Genomic DNA, 16836 nt, shown 5'->3' on the forward strand with positions numbered 1-16836 from the left:
TCTAAATCATTTTGGTTCACAGAGTCTCAATCTCTACACAAATCACCCTTGTTATTTCCCAACCAATTCTTCAATGTAGCATGAGTAGACTCAACTCGGTTAGTTGTTGTATTTCTAAGGTGTCTAATCTGATCGGTCCAAGCACAAATAATTTTCTCCTTCACCTGGTCAAAAATTGTGTTTTCAATATATTTCAACAAATCGGGATATTTCTCGCACACTTTTCTGAAATGCATAGGAAAATCGGCATATAACTCTTTAGTGGAAGAATTTACTATAGCATTCCATACATCCATTATTTTTTCCACAACCACATCTGTCTTCGCCATTTTTCCATCCTCGGACTTTATCTATTTCATACCTACCGTGGGTTTAACCCGACTTCTCATATAGGTGCAAATTCTGTAAACAGAGCTGAAAAAATGAACACAGACAAATACCTGAAATGCATCTCTGAACGAGTTCATGCACACTCCAGAAATGTATCTCCGGAATATACGCACGTTTTTAGACTGAAAACAAGATTAATGTGAGCAATGTGGCTTGAAATAAATGATGTTTACTTGAAATTCCAACTTCGTTTACTCCCTTTGATGTGATGAAACACAAGATTGAAGATTTGGAGTGAAAATGTTGATTGAGAAAGGAAGAGTTTTTAGTAAGGGTTTAAACTGGAAAGCAGGTATGGTTGTGATCATACAGTTCAGTGTTTTATCAAATTATTCTAGAGATGCATCGCCAAGAAAAGTAGGTATACAAAAGATCATAGACATTTCAAAATTCTATCTCAATCCTTTGAAGATGCATCTCCGGAATATCCACTCGACAACTCAACTGACAATATATTTGTTGAAAACATCCGAAGATGTATTTCCGAAATATTTTTTAGTATTAATCTAGGGTAGCATTTGATGTGCCATAATTTTGATATATAATACGTTCGTAAATGTATCTTCAAAATTTAAGAGAAACTTTTGATCTTTTATATGATATTTTTTCCGACAAGAAATTCCTTTATTAAATCTACTTTGAAAAAATTATGTCAAAGAAAGATCCATTAATATGTAAGAGATTAAGGCACATAAAAACAAATATCACATTTTATGCAAAAACATAAAACACGTTTGATCTACTTTAATTTTCTTAAAGGTGTAATAGTGTGCATTTTTTTCCCTTTTTGGGTAGAGAAAGGTATATTATTTATCTTTACATTTAAGCATGACAATAAAATCCACTCCCGCCCGACCCCAATTTCCTTCACTCCGAATTTAATGGAAAAAATTTAAATTAATTGAAGAACAAAATAGATGTAAGAAAAAATTTAAATTAATTGAAGGCAAAAATAGATGTAAGAAAAATCTGATTTTTAATGACGAGAATGAAATCTTAGTATCCGCCCTTATTCATCCCTATTAAATTTATTTTATTAATTTTATAAAATATTTATTTTTCTTAATTTTAATTTAATAAATTTATTAAAATTATTATTCATTTTTTAAATATAAATTAAATAAAAATAATCAATTATTATAATTATTAATAAAATGATGAAATATTGAATTTAATTATTTCGTTTTCTTGTGAAAAAAAATATTTTAAAAGATATATATAACTTTTGTGGGTGGGTGCAGAGCGGGCAAACTCATTTCCCCGATAGAGACAGGGTAGATGGTCATTTCCTCCGCTCATTTGCCATAGTAAAGTTCTAGCTTTAGGGCTATGAAGCAAGTCATGGTCATCTCAAGGGTAAGGTATACAAGATAAAAAATAAAATAAAGGTTTTTAATAGCACCGCTGTTTAAATTTTATTTCTATTAGATTTATGATTGTTTTTTTATTTATTTACCGCCATAATCAATCATCTGAAATAGTTTCTACATGTACAATGTTTTATAACTGTCTTCGGATAAATAAATAAGTCCAATTTGCTTATTATTGAATCGTCGCTTTTATAACAAAACAACTAACGTTCAAAAGGGCACTCCCGCGTCCGTTTGTCCATTTTATTTAATATTCACATGTCAAAATATTAACGAATATTTTAATATAAATTATTTTTATAAAAATCTTTGTGATATGGTCTCTCTCCTTCCTCTCTCTCATATCAAAACTCTAGTCTATCATTCTACTATTTCAAATAAATAATATAAACAATCATAAACAACAACAATAACTTTATAACAATTTTGTAAATAGAATAAATAAACAAATCAATTTAAAATATAATTAGGAAAAGAAAATCATATCCAAAATAAACTTATTTTTATGATTCTCTATATTATGTTTTTCAATTATTTTAAATTTTTATATAAAGTTTTAAAAAAAAAATCTTTTTTTAAGAACGAATACATATAATCGTATCTTACAACAATGAGGTATTTACGTTATGAAAAAATTGTCATTACCTTTACTAAAAGAAACTATTGTCAATTTTAAAAATATGATTAAAGGTTATTAAAATAAATTATATTAGAAATAAATAAATAAACGGCTTATTAGAAAGTTACAATTATAAAATCAAAAGTAAAATAGAAAATTAAAAGTAAAATAGAAATGTAAAATTTAAAAAGTAAAAATAAACACCATTAAAAATCACACCATTTCAAAAAAAATCACACCATTTCAAAAAATAGTAGTGAAAATGGGATGGACGTGATCTTGCCTGAAAATAAGCTTTATCTCTTCTTCAAGAATCAAAAGATCATCGATTAAAATTGAATAAATCAAAATATTATAGAATAAAAAAAATTAAAAAAAGAATAGTATGTTGATTGAGAAAGAGATAAAAAAATTATATGATTTTTAACTTTTTAATAGAAATTATAGATGTTATATTTTTTGTGAGAGATGGAAATTAATTTATCAATTGATAACCAACAAAAAAACACCAACCACTCAAATTATTTATAAAAAAAATAAAGGATAATTTTAGAAAAAAAAAAAATATATATATATATATATATATATATATATATATATATATATATATATATATATGTAAAATATATATATATATATATATATATATATTTATATATATATATGTATATATACATATATATATATATATATATGTATATATATATATATATATATATATATATATATATATATATGTATAGATATATGTATATGTACGTGTGTGTATATATATATATATATATATATATATATATATATATATATATATATATATATATATATATATATATATATATATATAGATGATCCAAAGTTGTCTTCAAACCATACAATCAATTGTTTTTATAAAAGAGTATCATTTCCAAGTATGAAAAAAGAAAACTGCATTCATACAATCATATTTGTATCTGAGTATAACTATTCACTATAGAGCCTTCTGTATTAGTTATGAATAAGGCCTTCACAAAGAACAATCTGATTCAAGTCATAAAAAGATTTACTAGACCAAATATCTTAGGCATCACAACACAACTTGTGATGTGTGCAAACAAGAAAAAGACAGTTATGATTTATATACAGTGAAACATTGACTAAGTTTAACAAAACTGAATTTGAAAATAACAAAAACAGTTTGCGCGTCGCGCATGGATCACCATGCAGAGCAATCCTCCCAAGAGCCATGCTTAGAGCTGAAAGTCCCTCCACCATCGCGCATGGATCACCATGCAGAGCAATCCTCCCAAGAGCCATGCTTAGAGCTGAAAGTCCCTCCACCACGCTGTTGTGCATATTCAGAAATTACTGTGCGAGCACATACATCCCAAGTCTTTGCTACATCCTTAAGAGACATAGGTTGTGATAAACCACGTAAGGACGCGCTAAACTTTGACTTTGATTTGGCAGAAAGATCTTCATTCTCGATACTGACAGAAATATCCAACAACACTTCATTGTATTAGAAACAGAAGAATTCTCGGCAAATTTAAGATAAATGACAGAGATAGAGAAAAAGAATTTGTTGTGACTATTGTAATTTAGGATTCGTAATCCATAATTTTAATTGGTAACAGAAGAAATAATAAGAGGAACCCGTCAGCCCTAACTACTTTACTTATCAGATACGATACAGCAAAGCAAACAAATGCTTCATGCATGAACAAAGTTGAAGAGAGAAAGTTTTGCAAGATGTGAACATTGTTTGATTTGCAAAATCATTCAATTTTGAAAAGTTGTTTTTCACTTCTAATTATGAAAATCCAAATTGTTTTAACGTTATTTGTTGTTTTTAAAGATTTTGCACATGAAGCAATGATAAAATAAAGAATGTCACATTGATCTGATATAAAATTTCTAAATAGGATACAGAGGGAAAACAAGATAACAGGAAACATTTTTTTCAAAACAAAGATGCATTTTTGGGATAAAACCAAGCAAACAACATATTTGGCATGATAATTCAAGGTTGGCTGAGACTACAGATACTATTATTTGGAAGAGAAATAGCACACTAGATACCAAAATATAGATTCTCTCACCTGGATTCAACTGGAAACTTGTCTAGGAATATGGGGGAACAATTGGGATAATTTGTAGGAACAAGGAGGCGCAGGGGTTGAATTTGCGACTGCATGGCAGTAGAAACATAGATTAAGACACTTATAAAATGGAGAAAATAAACTATGTAATTGGAAAGTTTAGTTTTGATCCCTATGAAAATTTATTCGTTTTCTACCCCTCATCATTCTCTTATCAGAACTAAACACAATTTTTGTTCTGTAGGGACTAAAAACGGATAAACACTCATAAAGACCAAAATCATTTCTTTCCCCAAATTTATAAGGGCCAAATGTCACCTAACCCATAAAAATATAAAAATAAGGTGTACATAGTTTAAGAGTTTCAAGAACCCACCATCTGTGCTGAATTATAAAGGGCTTTTAAGCTTGGACTGAGAGCCACAGCAATGTAAGAACATTTGACAATAGTCCCTTCTGCCCCTTCAGCCGCCGCTGCTGCTGCAGATGGATCAACTTCTTCATCACTTATGCTTACTACTGTGTCAATAAGTCGCTGGTTAACATCCCTAATTTCTTCCAAAAGGGCATGATTAGCCTGCCATATAAATTACATACTCTTATCAGGATTCAGAATATGTCCAGAGAAAATCCACAAAAAATGAAGAGATTTCCTTCCAATGCTAATTTCAATTAATTATTTTTGCATACGGCTAACTTCCAAATTATTGCATCTTTATTCTTTATAATAGCAGGTTCATACATTAAATTGGTCCAATTAATATCAAAAGAGAAATCTAATTCAGCAATTTCTATATCAATATTTTAACATTGCAATCAACAACCATGCAAGAAAGAACACAGAAACAATGCTACAAATTATTTTTCTCCTTTGAGATATGTACAAAATAGTGATAGTTTCTAACTTCTGCTTCCATAAATTGAGGTACACATCGGTTCAAATATCCCACCATGTATATAAGGTATGCTCCTTTCCCCTGTCTCATCTTGTACCTTTTGTGTCACACTAATTTTACTTGAGGTTCAGGTCTCCTAATCTCTGTTAGTTGGTTTTTAGCTGGCTTGGTAAGTAGTGCATTTCGATAAATGGTACTCCCTCTGGTCCTTTTAATAAGAAACAATTGGTCTAAACTATAAGAAACATAGGCCTACTTTTAAGTGTACTGATCGCTAAGTTCCCATTATACCATTATTTTATGGTCATTTGCAACGCATATGAATGTATTTAGTCTTACTCTTGATTGAATTTAATATTGTACTATGGGTATTTATCAAAGAAATTAAAACTTCTATTGGTCTTGGTGATTTAAATGTTTTACAGTGCTCTTAGTGAATCAGCCATTTGTTTCTTATAAATTGAACTGGGGGTAATATGTCCCATTTTCTAAATAAGGACATGAAATTGAACACGTTCTACACACTTCCAAATTAATCTAATGAATATTTTTGAGTTTGGGTATTCGTAATCAGAAAATTAAATTTCACTAAAACTTTTATCTGGGAAGCAACATATTCTAATTGAATGAAAGAGTGTAATTGCAATGTGCATAATGTGTCGGCATTCATGAACAGATGCCTGTAAATGAATTGCTCTGGCAAGCCCCAAAAAATGACATTAACAGCAAAGAGATCAATTTTTAAGTAAAACAAAACGACTAAAGAAATAACGAAGTACCTCAATCCTTGGCTTTTTGATACTGGATGTTGCAGTTGACTCCAAATCAGAAGCCTCCATAGCAGATAACTGCTTGAAACTATCATTCACACTACCAGCAGATGATGCAACATTCAAGGGTGTAGCATTTGCGGAGCGTTTCATCCTCCTGGTTCCATTCACACCATCTTGGGTGATGAAATTTCTAGCTTGAAGGCGACAATTAGTCATGGCAACCAAATCTTCACCAACAGCAGCTCTGGATCCATTGCCTGGGGCTGACCCTGCTATCCTATCGTTCATGCTGATAACTGAACCTATATCACTGACAGCTGCCCTTAACGCTGCAGGGGTCAATGAACTCGCCTAGAATCAATATTAGACATAAATTAGTCATATACAACTCCAAAAGTAAAAAAAGCAATTTATGTCATATTTGTACGAACTATAGGTCACAAACACTGATCGGACCAGCTTTAGATAAACTAGACTAACCGCTTTAATTAGACGGTCGATAGGCTGCTCAGTAACAGTTGATTTTCCTGAAGGGGGCGCTAATACATTACCATGAGCACCATCTGGACCGGTGAACTCTGCCAGTAAAGGAGAGGCTGATATTCCAGGAGTTCCGATGGCAAGTGATTGAGCAGGTGCTGCTGCACCCGCACCCCCAATTTGTTGGTGCCCAACATTTGAAATTGATGAAATACCAGAAATGGGCTTTTCAAAATCTCCTGGCATAGGAGATGGAGCTAAGGGAGGTGAAGGAGTGGGGACTACAAAAGGTGAGTTAGCAGATTGCAAAGGGGTACCAACTTTTGTCAGCGATTGGAGGTGGTTTTGTTGGTCAATCTGGGGAGATGAATGTTGTGGAATCTGTGGAGATGGAGTCTGTAGTAGTTGGGGCGAAGAAACGGAAAACGGACCTTGCTTCAACTGTTGATGGGGATAAGCAGAGCGTTGACTCGAAGCAAGATGTTGCTGAAAAACTCCTGGCTTAACACCAATTCCCTGTCTCAGCTTCATGTCATTTACATCATTCATTTGCTGAAGTTGTTGCATTTGATGTGTTTGCAACTGCGCAGGCAGCTGTTGTTTTGCTGGCTGGTGTAACTGTTGTTGCTGCTGCTGGTGTAGCATCTGCTGCCTCTGCATCAGTTGTCGCTGGTACTGATTATTGTATTGTTGATTCTGCAACATCTGTTGTTCCTGTTGTTTTAGTTGCTGGTGTTGAAGCATACCAGAACCTGGCTGGAGGGAATTAATATTTTGTTGGATCACATTTACCCCAGCTTGTGAAGATAAGGAGCTGACATTAGTTTGTTGAGGAGCAGTAACAGAGTTTTGTTGAAGGGAGTTCATATTTCCTTGTCCTGAATCCAAACTGGCACTTGGCTGCATTGTATTCATTATATTCTGTTGTGCTGTAGATACACCAGATAGAGAACTATGCTGCATATTATTCTGCTGCATTGTAGCTACAGAGCCTTGCATATTTGTTGTTTGTAACTGAGAGTTCATTTGATTTTCATGAGATTGCACTTGAGTAACTTGGGACTGAGTCTGTGACATGGAGTGCATGTGAGGTGGGGGAAGCTGACCCGGCTGGAGGGAAGATATTTTCTTAGGCCTATTTGGAGTTATCAAATTTATAATCTGCGTCTCATATGAACCCAGTTTGTCCTTTAAACCAACTGTGATGTTGCTCTTGGAAATCTGGAGTAATGTTATAAGGCGCTCCAACATCATTTTAAATAACTTAAGCTTTTCAAGCTGATCTGACTTTGGCTGTTGGGGAAGAGAATCATGCTGATACGTTAAACAGAAAAAAAAAGTTAAAAGCAAACACAAAAACAATTGACTGAATTGAGAACTTCCTTTCAAGAAGGGTGATGGCTTGATAGTGTTTAGCACACACTGCAAGCTTCAGAGTTTTCCAGGATAATTATAACATAAAAGGCTTTTCTGTCCATAGAAGCTATTAAAAAGTTGCACAATAAAATGTACCTGTTGAAGTTTCGTTGCGATTTTCTGATACATCTCACTTAGCTCCAGCAAGTAGCTCTCTTTCATGACTTGGATCTATTGTTAAAATCATCATAATTGAATAATGAATGCGTAAGAAACCATGAAATCTCTCATACAAAATATTTGTATTACTGTAGTATTAATTGACACAGTAAGTAAAATAATTTTTTCCAATTGTAAAGCATCATAAACTGCAAGTTTTGTTTTCATGCTGAAAACGGGAAAATGCAACAATGCATTCGGCTACCCATGAGACCATGAGTTTGAATATTGATTTGAAAACTTTACAACTCATCAAAGCAATATCATTCATATGAGCAAAGAATCAATTTAATAATTACAAGTTTTTCATGATGCCAAAATATTACTATGTGATAAAAAGTGTAGTACAAAATTCACTACAGCAAACCAAAATATCAAAATTCTTTTAAGGGTAACACCTATAGTTTCCACTGTTGCAGCCCATATTTTCAAATATTACATGAAGAATAAGAATCATCCAAATAAAAACCAAAAAGTAATGACTCGTCTCCATTTTTTTCTTAATATTAAGAATCCCATGTTCCTACTATTAACATATTTTTTGGCACAAAAGCCGTTTGTTTGACAATTCTGTTTTTCAACTCATTTTGCCCAAGAAATAAAGATGAGAAAGTAGCATATTACCTTTTGATATAACTCTTCTTGCCACTCAGTCCCACTTGGCTGTCCAGTCTGTGCTGTTGAATCCAGAGAATCTACAACAGATATATAATACACACATAAGCATACATGAAAAATGTGTATCACAAATTAAGAGACAAAAAATGTGGAAATTCATTTCTTTTCCGCTTTACTTTTCAAGAGATATAGAACAGATGGTGAATCACAATTAACTTACATGACTTTATTCTACCAATTAGAAAAAATGCATTCATAAAAAATTGTGGTTTGCTATGTTTTATCAAAGATTCTGTCAGAGAGTTGGGGGTAATCCTACAAACCACTGATTTATAGACTTGGGGACAAAAATATTGAAGGATGAACATTCGAAAAATGGAAAAGATGAAGACCATGGTCTCAATTTTTCTTCAAATGTAATAAGATGATTATCAGGATTTACAGAAACGGGGGAAGCACAAAGATCAAGGTTCGAAACTCAAATACAACTAAAAAAGCACGGCATGTTGAATTCATGTTTAGTTTTTTGTTTTAAAGTTTTCCTTTTCTTTGCAAGTGTTTGTGAAGAACTGTCGAAAGCATAAGAGTGTCATCCAATACTATCAAAAACAAAATCCTACATACTGTTGAAAGCATAAGAGTGTCATCCAATACTATCAAAAACAAAATCCTACATGTAGAACCTTATGATTCTACATACAAGGCAGGAGGCATCCCGATACCAGAAGAAAACTCGTCTGCTGAGATTATGCATGGATTGCATCATTGGCAGTCCATGTCAGAGAGCCAAATCTTGCGATACCAGCCGTTTTGCGACGCAGTTATAACGGATTATGGCAGAAAAACCCGCAATATCGACCAATATTTACCATTGCGGCGAGCGCAAAAACCGCCAAGAATATCCGCCATAGCATCACCATGGCGAATATTTGATAACACTTTAAATTCCAGCACATAGAATCACTGGGATTGTGCAATCGAACCAATTACAATATTTTGGATTTGGTATCTCATATTCCAAAACAAAAATGTCAAAACCCAGAACCTGCTTGCAACTAACCTGATGACATCTAGCAAAACTCTACTATATGCTAGAACACCGTCCTAATTGATCTGAAGCTTGAGATTGGGTGTGGTTCTGGGTTGTTGTTTTATCTATGCCTCTATTTTGACCTGCCAGCCTCAGATCTAGGTTTGACAGGGGCGCCGTTCTACCTTTGAACCTGGGATAATTGTCCGCGGCTGGATTTGCTCTATTATATATAGCTGTCCAACCCTAGATCTATTTTGGTATATTACATTTGCTGCCCAGCCCTTGCAATTAACTAAAACTAGGTTATGACCCCCACATTGCGAGGGTACAAGTTTTTTTCTGTATCTTATAAGATTTGGAAGTGGTGAAAAAATTGAGACGGTAGTAATTTTAAAGAACCAACGAACCAAAAGTAAGAAATTATAGGTGAAAGGATCAAATGGGAGCATTCTAAAATCAATGAAAGGAAAACTCAATCTTTAACCTAAACATTTAATAGGCATAAGAGGACAAGGTTTTAAAGGCCTCAAATGAAAAATGAGGCGATCATGTTTTTAATAATATAGGATAATACTTATTTCTATAAACAAAGATAACCTATTAAATTGATCAAAAGGAATACATTATTCAAAAGCTATATTTACAATTATGGAATATCTTCTTTCAAGGTGGCTTGACTTGATCAAAATAGATATGAACACAGAGAATGTCATCAACCTCATCTAGCACGTAATCAAACTTTTGAAATTCATAATGCTAAACTTTTGAAATTCATCTAGCAACATATTGGCAACCCTCCTTCAATTCATAATGCTAAAATTTGATTCCTTAGTATCATAAGTTATTTTGAAATAATCAAAGTGTAGACTTACTTGAGTCTACAACTATTATTCTAAAAAGGTAAAAAGTCATTTGTAATGGGAAAGATGATTACATTATATTTAAAGGTGATCATGGTGCAGTGTTATCAAATTGCGGCACCATGGCCGCTATGGCAGATATACATGATGGTTTTTGGGTTTGCCGCAATGGTAAATATCAGCCGATATTGCGGGTTTTTCCGCCATAATTCACTATAACAGCGCTGCAAAGCGACCGGTATGGCGGGATTTTGGCTCTCTGCCATCGAAGACACTGCCATGGTGGCTAAATGATGCTCTACAAAGTTTATAATTGAGAGTAAGTTCATAGGTCTTTTTATATTGTTGCCAAGCCGAATGAAGCATAAATAACCAATTGATCAATGGAGAAGGAGTATAAAGATGTGCCAAGCCGAATGAAGTATAAAGATAACCAATTGATCAATGGAGAAGGAGTATAAATGGAGAACTTATAATTATATAAAAAGACCTATGAACTTACTCTCAATTATAATTGGCTTATAATTGTCCCACTCCTTTACTAACTCTAAACTCAGCGAGTATGGTAATTAGTTTTTGATAACTAAATCTGATTGGTGCCTTATAATTGTATATGCGTATATAAAAGTAGTAAAAGCATGGTAAAAGATGTAAAGGGAAATGCCGATGTGAACAAATTAGGTAACAAATGGTGATGCAATAATTGTGCATCTGTTTTAAACAGTATAAAGATGTGTGAAGGTTTTCAAATACCCTTTTAACATGTAACTACTGCAGTACTACCTATTGTTTCAGTCATTCCTACCTAAAGAACTGATCTAAGTAGATGCATTGTAGGCATTAATAAGCACCTTAGAGATTCTATCTAAACTAGCTTTAAGTGACTAACCCATAATTTATAATTCGTTGTAAACAAAACAATCCACTATTTTATCCCCGTGGAATTCCCACTAAAACAGTTGATTTACCCATCAAATATAATGAGGTTGGTCTATGCAAACCACTATTCTATTCTTTTTATAGACAGAATTGAAAACCACTATTCAAATTTCCAACACTACCCTCAACATGATAAATAAAATAATAAATATAAATTATAGTGTACATGTATAGTAAAATAAAAAATCATAGAGATTGAATATGCGGATCGCAAGTCCAAAATGAAAAGATAATTGGAAATCACTGTCTGGTATTGGGAAATGTGGTATGTGAACCGTATAGCCTTGGAAGGTGTTAGGTACAGTTATACATTGCCAAAGAAAGTGTGACATCAATTGGAATTTATGACCCAGTAATTGTGCAAAAATAGAATTACTTAGCATAGAAAGAGCTGAAGTGGCAAAGCAAAGATGTGTGACTCTGATTCAATAAAGTATAAATAGATGTCAATCTTTTGGTGTTCTAAGAGTCTGATTTATAACATCAACTTTTGACCTTAGTTTTATTCAGTTTTCCTTGTTTCCTTTTTCCTTGGGACAGATAAGACATAGAACTTAAAAGACTTTACGATTTCACAATCTACGCATCTAACCCTAAATGATCCTGTGTAATAGATAAGACCCTAAAAATTTGACTACCTCTTGAGCCAAAATTTCAATTGATAGAAGTTAAAAGGACAAAATGGTGTAGTTCCAACTTTACGTACTTGACGAAGTTTCTGGAAGGGGCCGTTGTGATTGATATAACTGCTTTTGTTGATCAAGAACACCCGTTTGTTGAAGTATGGAACCCGGTGTCTGAAGCCTTTGCTGCATATCTCGTTGCAAAGGATTTGGTTGCTGTTGCAAACTCATTTGCTGTTGCAATTGTGCAGGCTGAGATTGAATCTGTGGCATCAATTGCTGCTGTGGCACTTGTTGTTGTGACTGCTGTGCTTGAGATGGTAACAAATTTGATGCACCTTGTTGTGATTGCTGCTGAATTGGAACCTTCGATTGCTGTAGCGCGTGCGCAGAGTGCTGGCTTGTCTGCATGCCTGAATTGGCAGATTGAGGTCCAAGGACCTGCTGCGGCTGTAACCCAGTGACATTGTTTCCCAACTGTTGGTGTATATTTGATAGATTGTTTTGCTGATTTATTAGTTGCTGCTGTTGCAAGTTCGAAAGATTATTCTGCTGTGCAAGTAATCTCTGTGATTGCTGCAAATCACCAACATTATTCTGTTGCCCAAGCATCTGGGAGTGTTGCATGTTGCTTGCATTTGCCTGTTTCCCTATAAGCTGTTGCTGTGGCTGCTGTTGTGGAGGTAATATTGACTGTTGAGCCATTGGTGTTTGTTGCTGATGAATAATAGAAGTCTGTTGCTGTTGCTGTTGCTGTTGCTGTTGCTGTTGCTGCCTGATAACTTGAGGGTGTTGCTGAAGCATGGACTGTGTTGACTGTTGACCATTATTAGATTGCTGATTGTGCTGAATGCTAGATAGAGAAGATGTTTGGATCATGGAAGGCTGCTGCATGCCAGATTGCTGAGAAGATTGTAACTGATTTGATTGTAGAAGGTTCTGCTGCTGCTGTTGCTGTTGTTGCTGTTGTTGCTGTTGTTGAGATTGCATCTGAAGCTTATGTCTCAAAAGCTGTTGGTTGTACAGATACTGTTGTGGATTCTGTGACTGTTGCTGCTGTTGTTGAGGAACAACTTGCTGCCTCCCTTGCATTTGTCTCTGGGAAGCATTAAACATATTTTGAATGTTGGAATTTTGAATGTTTGAATTCTGGCCAACATTCGGAATGGGAGCCTGGGCTAGACCAGATACAGGTGGAAGGTTGGGCTGAGATGCAATATTATTTTGAATGTTTTGAGATAGAAGCTGTTGGCGTGACTGCGGCTGATTGGGCAAAGGAATAGGATGCTGCTGCCCTTGATTGTGAACTTGAGACTGCATACTAAGTCCTATTAAAGAAGTAGTAATTGGCCAAGTCAGGGATACAAATAATAATAATAATAATAATAATAATAATAATAATAATAATAATAATGATGATGATGTAATGTCAGAATCCAAAAGATTCATGATTCATTAATAACACAAGAAAATTTTTAATAAGAAATAGTTAAAAGAAATAAAGATTGAAGATAGAGGACAGGGACAAAGATCATGTAGGACCAGCAAAATTTTGAGTGTTAATGATATAGAAAGCAATAGGTCAAAGTATAGTCCCGATAGCTAATGTTAAAAGGTATGAAACAATTCAGCGTCTGATACTCTCAGAATAAGATCACTGTGGCATGGCTTTTAAATGCTAACCTGGATCAGGAGGTTTATTGCTAGGGCCAACTAGATTCGATGTTATATTGTTGGCCATAGTACCCTGGGATTTAGTCTCCATTGTAAGCATCTTCAAAGATATTTTCCTTAGATAATCAGACTGAAATAAGAGAATCCCACAATAAATTGTCAATCTTCCATTGTATTAGTAATTATAATTTGATAATCATGTGGCTTCTAATTAGAGATATACCTGGCTTGTTGCAGCCGTAAAAATCTTCTCTTCAAACCTTTGGGCAATCTTCCGAAGTTCATGCAATCCCTCTTGACCAGAAACGGGAAGATGCCTTTTTAATGTGTCCATTCTACAAAAATGAAAAACAATGGTTTAATTATTAAATAATACTCCCTCCGTTCTTAATTATAAGAAAAATTTGGCCCAAAAAGTTGATGTATTTGATCCAGAATTTGGACCAAATACATCAACTTTATGAGTTATTAATGTTATTGTCATTAGACAGACCTCAAATGAGAGAGTATGACTGACAAGTAAGAAAACCCTCATTGAAATCATCTGGACATGTTCTCATAAAAAAGATAATAAAATGGATGGCAGATATGGATCACACAAGAACTAGAAATGTTCTTTGTAACATCTTACATAGTGTCCTCCTTAAGAAATTTTCTTTGTAACATGAGCAAAACTGAATCCTATTAAGATTACTGTAGTTTTCCACTAAGCATTCATTTTCCAGAAAACCCGCGAAACGGAATGCAGAAAACTAATGGCAACATTCTCCACCCAAACGCACAACATGGTTATAAAGATAAAAAGATCAATCAACAATTTATATTTAGTTGCTCTTTCGATATGCATCAACAGTCAAAAACCCATATCAAATCAGTGAAATGGTAGTAAAACTAAAGCTTACATTTTGTTGACAATTCTTTGGCGTGATTCTTGCTGCAATTGACCTCTCCAATCACTATTATCCATGTTGGGTTCAGCCCCTTGATTAGGTCTCCAATTATTAGTATCCATTGAATTTAAATTAACTGAAACCATAAAAAAAAGGGAATATTCTTGTCAAATCAGACTCGGAAAGGAAGGTATAAAGAATGACTATATACGAATGTAAAATTAAAAAGGTAATCAATGTCAGTTACTGACTTGTCGGAGAGTCAAATTTACCGGGCTATCCATAAAATCGTGGCTTCTAACTTTAGATTGTAAATAAATAAATGTAGTAAGTAGCAACAAGCAAATGAACCCAAGAGGAAGGCAAGGTAAAGCTGAGCTTTTAGTCACCATGGACAAAGCATGAGGAGGACCACCCATCTCTTACTTTATACATGCTTGTTGCGGTTTATTAACACTAATATTATCCTTAACATATCTTCTCGCTTCAGGGTTTGAAAAAAAGTATGCTCGCGAAAGAGAAAACCAAACCTCGAAGATTCCACATAAGGCAAACAAATCTAAGCAGTGTTGCACAATGCTTAAAATAAAAGTCTGTTACCCCAATTTAGGTCGCGAAAAAAGGTATAGTTCGTTTTTCTCCTGTTAACCAAGTGGAAACTAAAAATCACACCCGAAACGCTGTTACAGTCTAAACGAAACACCATTGCGGCCGAGATACTGTCGTTCATAAAAATAGACAAAATCTTTTTTCTTTTTCAATTGAGAAGAATAAAAATCACATGTTTAGTACATACCTAAAGATAAATTACATAAGTTTGGCTCTTTCTCACTCTCAAAACTTGATTTGTTCTCTCATCTCATTTTTTTTGTCAAGTAGCCTAGTGTGGCTGAGATTCACCCTTTAAAGGTGAACAAGTAGGATGTCGCGGGTTTGAACCCGCACCACTTCGTCTAATGTCTTTGCACAACTACCAACTGAGTTGGCGGGTCTCTCATCTCATCTTTGATTCTATATCTATAGGCTTCCTAGTTTCCTTTAGTTCATTTACTTCCACCATCTTATCTTATAATAATATATAAAAAATAAATTTTAGTTTAAATTATTATATATTAGTATAAATAGTTTTAATAAGATTTTAATTCACATCCCAAAAAACAGCAATTTGTAAAGCAACATACATAACCCCCATTCCCAGCCCCTATTGAAAACCTTAGTCTAAAATTTTAGTTTAGAAACCTATATAATATTCTCTAAAATTGATTGAGGATTTCCACGATGAAAAACCTTGATGAGATTCCATTGATTGAAGTAGTCAAAGCAAAAGCTAAACAAACCACATATCTATCGATTCATAAACTACAACGCATGTCAAAATAACAGGCGAATGAATTACAAAAACTCGTTATTGGTTGTTAATCGATTATTCTCCAAATTTGGATACAAAAAGAAGACGTTACCGATTATTTTTCCTTGGAAGATCTCAACTATTTCTTCCCAGGCCTTTGAATTTAATCATAGCGAATCAAACAAATACTAAGAATCTTAAATCTCTGTGATCAAAATTAAATAGGAGATTTATTCAACCAAAAATGAACGAAAACAAGATGATGAGATAGTTACGGAACCTTACGGTGGTAGACGGCGGAGATGAATATTCTGGCGGTGGCGCGAGTAGTGGTTGGGTTGCGTGTATGAAAGGGAGCAATTTAATTCAGGCTCTCTCTATAGAGAGACTTTATAAAGTTTTCAAAATTTTGATTTTGGATAATTAATTTTATGAGACTTTGTCTAACTAAAAATCAATTTTTTAATATCACATGAGTTATCCTACCGCGGAGGATTAAAATTAGAATGAAAAGAAAATTTTAATGGGAGTAACTTTTTAATTGATATAAAATTTTGAAGGATCACCAAGGGAACATTTTAAGGATTGCAAATAAAAAAAATGTATTTTATAACAAAAATTAATAATTTTAATTTTTAATGTAAAAATAAAATATTTAGAAAAAAAATTA

At 33.6% G+C, this 16836-nt stretch overlaps 1 protein-coding gene across 4 annotated transcripts; it reads right to left on the bottom strand.

The window, feature by feature from the left end:
- Positions 1-3288: 3288 nt before the first annotated feature.
- Positions 3289-16616, bottom strand: LOC127087609 (mediator of RNA polymerase II transcription subunit 15a). 4 transcript variants are annotated; one of them, XM_051028529.1, is made up of 13 exons: positions 16452-16576; positions 16279-16371; positions 14831-14954; positions 14152-14263; positions 13938-14058; positions 12338-13582; positions 8806-8876; positions 8119-8193; positions 6607-7920; positions 6133-6477; positions 4834-5034; positions 4458-4546; positions 3289-3845 (listed from the first exon to the last, which is right to left on the bottom strand). In XM_051028529.1, exons 3-13 carry the CDS (start codon positions 14938-14940, stop codon positions 3641-3643), a joined length of 3888 nt encoding a protein of 1295 aa, XP_050884486.1. In that variant the 5' UTR covers positions 14941-14954; positions 16279-16371; positions 16452-16576; the 3' UTR covers positions 3289-3640. The 4 variants fall into 4 exon arrangements, with proteins under 4 accessions (XP_050884486.1, XP_050884485.1, XP_050884484.1 ...); XM_051028528.1 differs by lacking the exon at positions 16279-16371 and having other exon boundaries at positions 16452-16616; XM_051028527.1 differs by lacking the exon at positions 16279-16371 and having other exon boundaries at positions 16447-16614.
- Positions 16617-16836: the final 220 nt, after the last annotated feature.

Source organism: Lathyrus oleraceus, chromosome 5 (assembly GCF_024323335.1).
Source record: "Lathyrus oleraceus cultivar Zhongwan6 chromosome 5, CAAS_Psat_ZW6_1.0, whole genome shotgun sequence".
NCBI lineage: Eukaryota > Viridiplantae > Streptophyta > Magnoliopsida > Fabales > Fabaceae > Lathyrus > Lathyrus oleraceus.

Excerpts from the sequence above, each read along its gene's own strand:
- LOC127087609 (XM_051028528.1), bottom strand. The coding sequence starts at position 14,940 with ATGGATACTAATAATTGGAGACCTAATCAAGGGGCTGAACCCAACATG. Across the intron at positions 8,877-12,337 it reads CCTTCCAGAAACTTCGTCAA|ATTCTCTGGATTCAACAGCA; the intron begins GTACGTAAAGTT and ends TATCTGTTGTAG. Across the intron at positions 4,547-4,833 it reads TTTATAATTCAGCACAGATG|TCGCAAATTCAACCCCTGCG; the intron begins GTGGGTTCTTGA and ends ACTGCCATGCAG.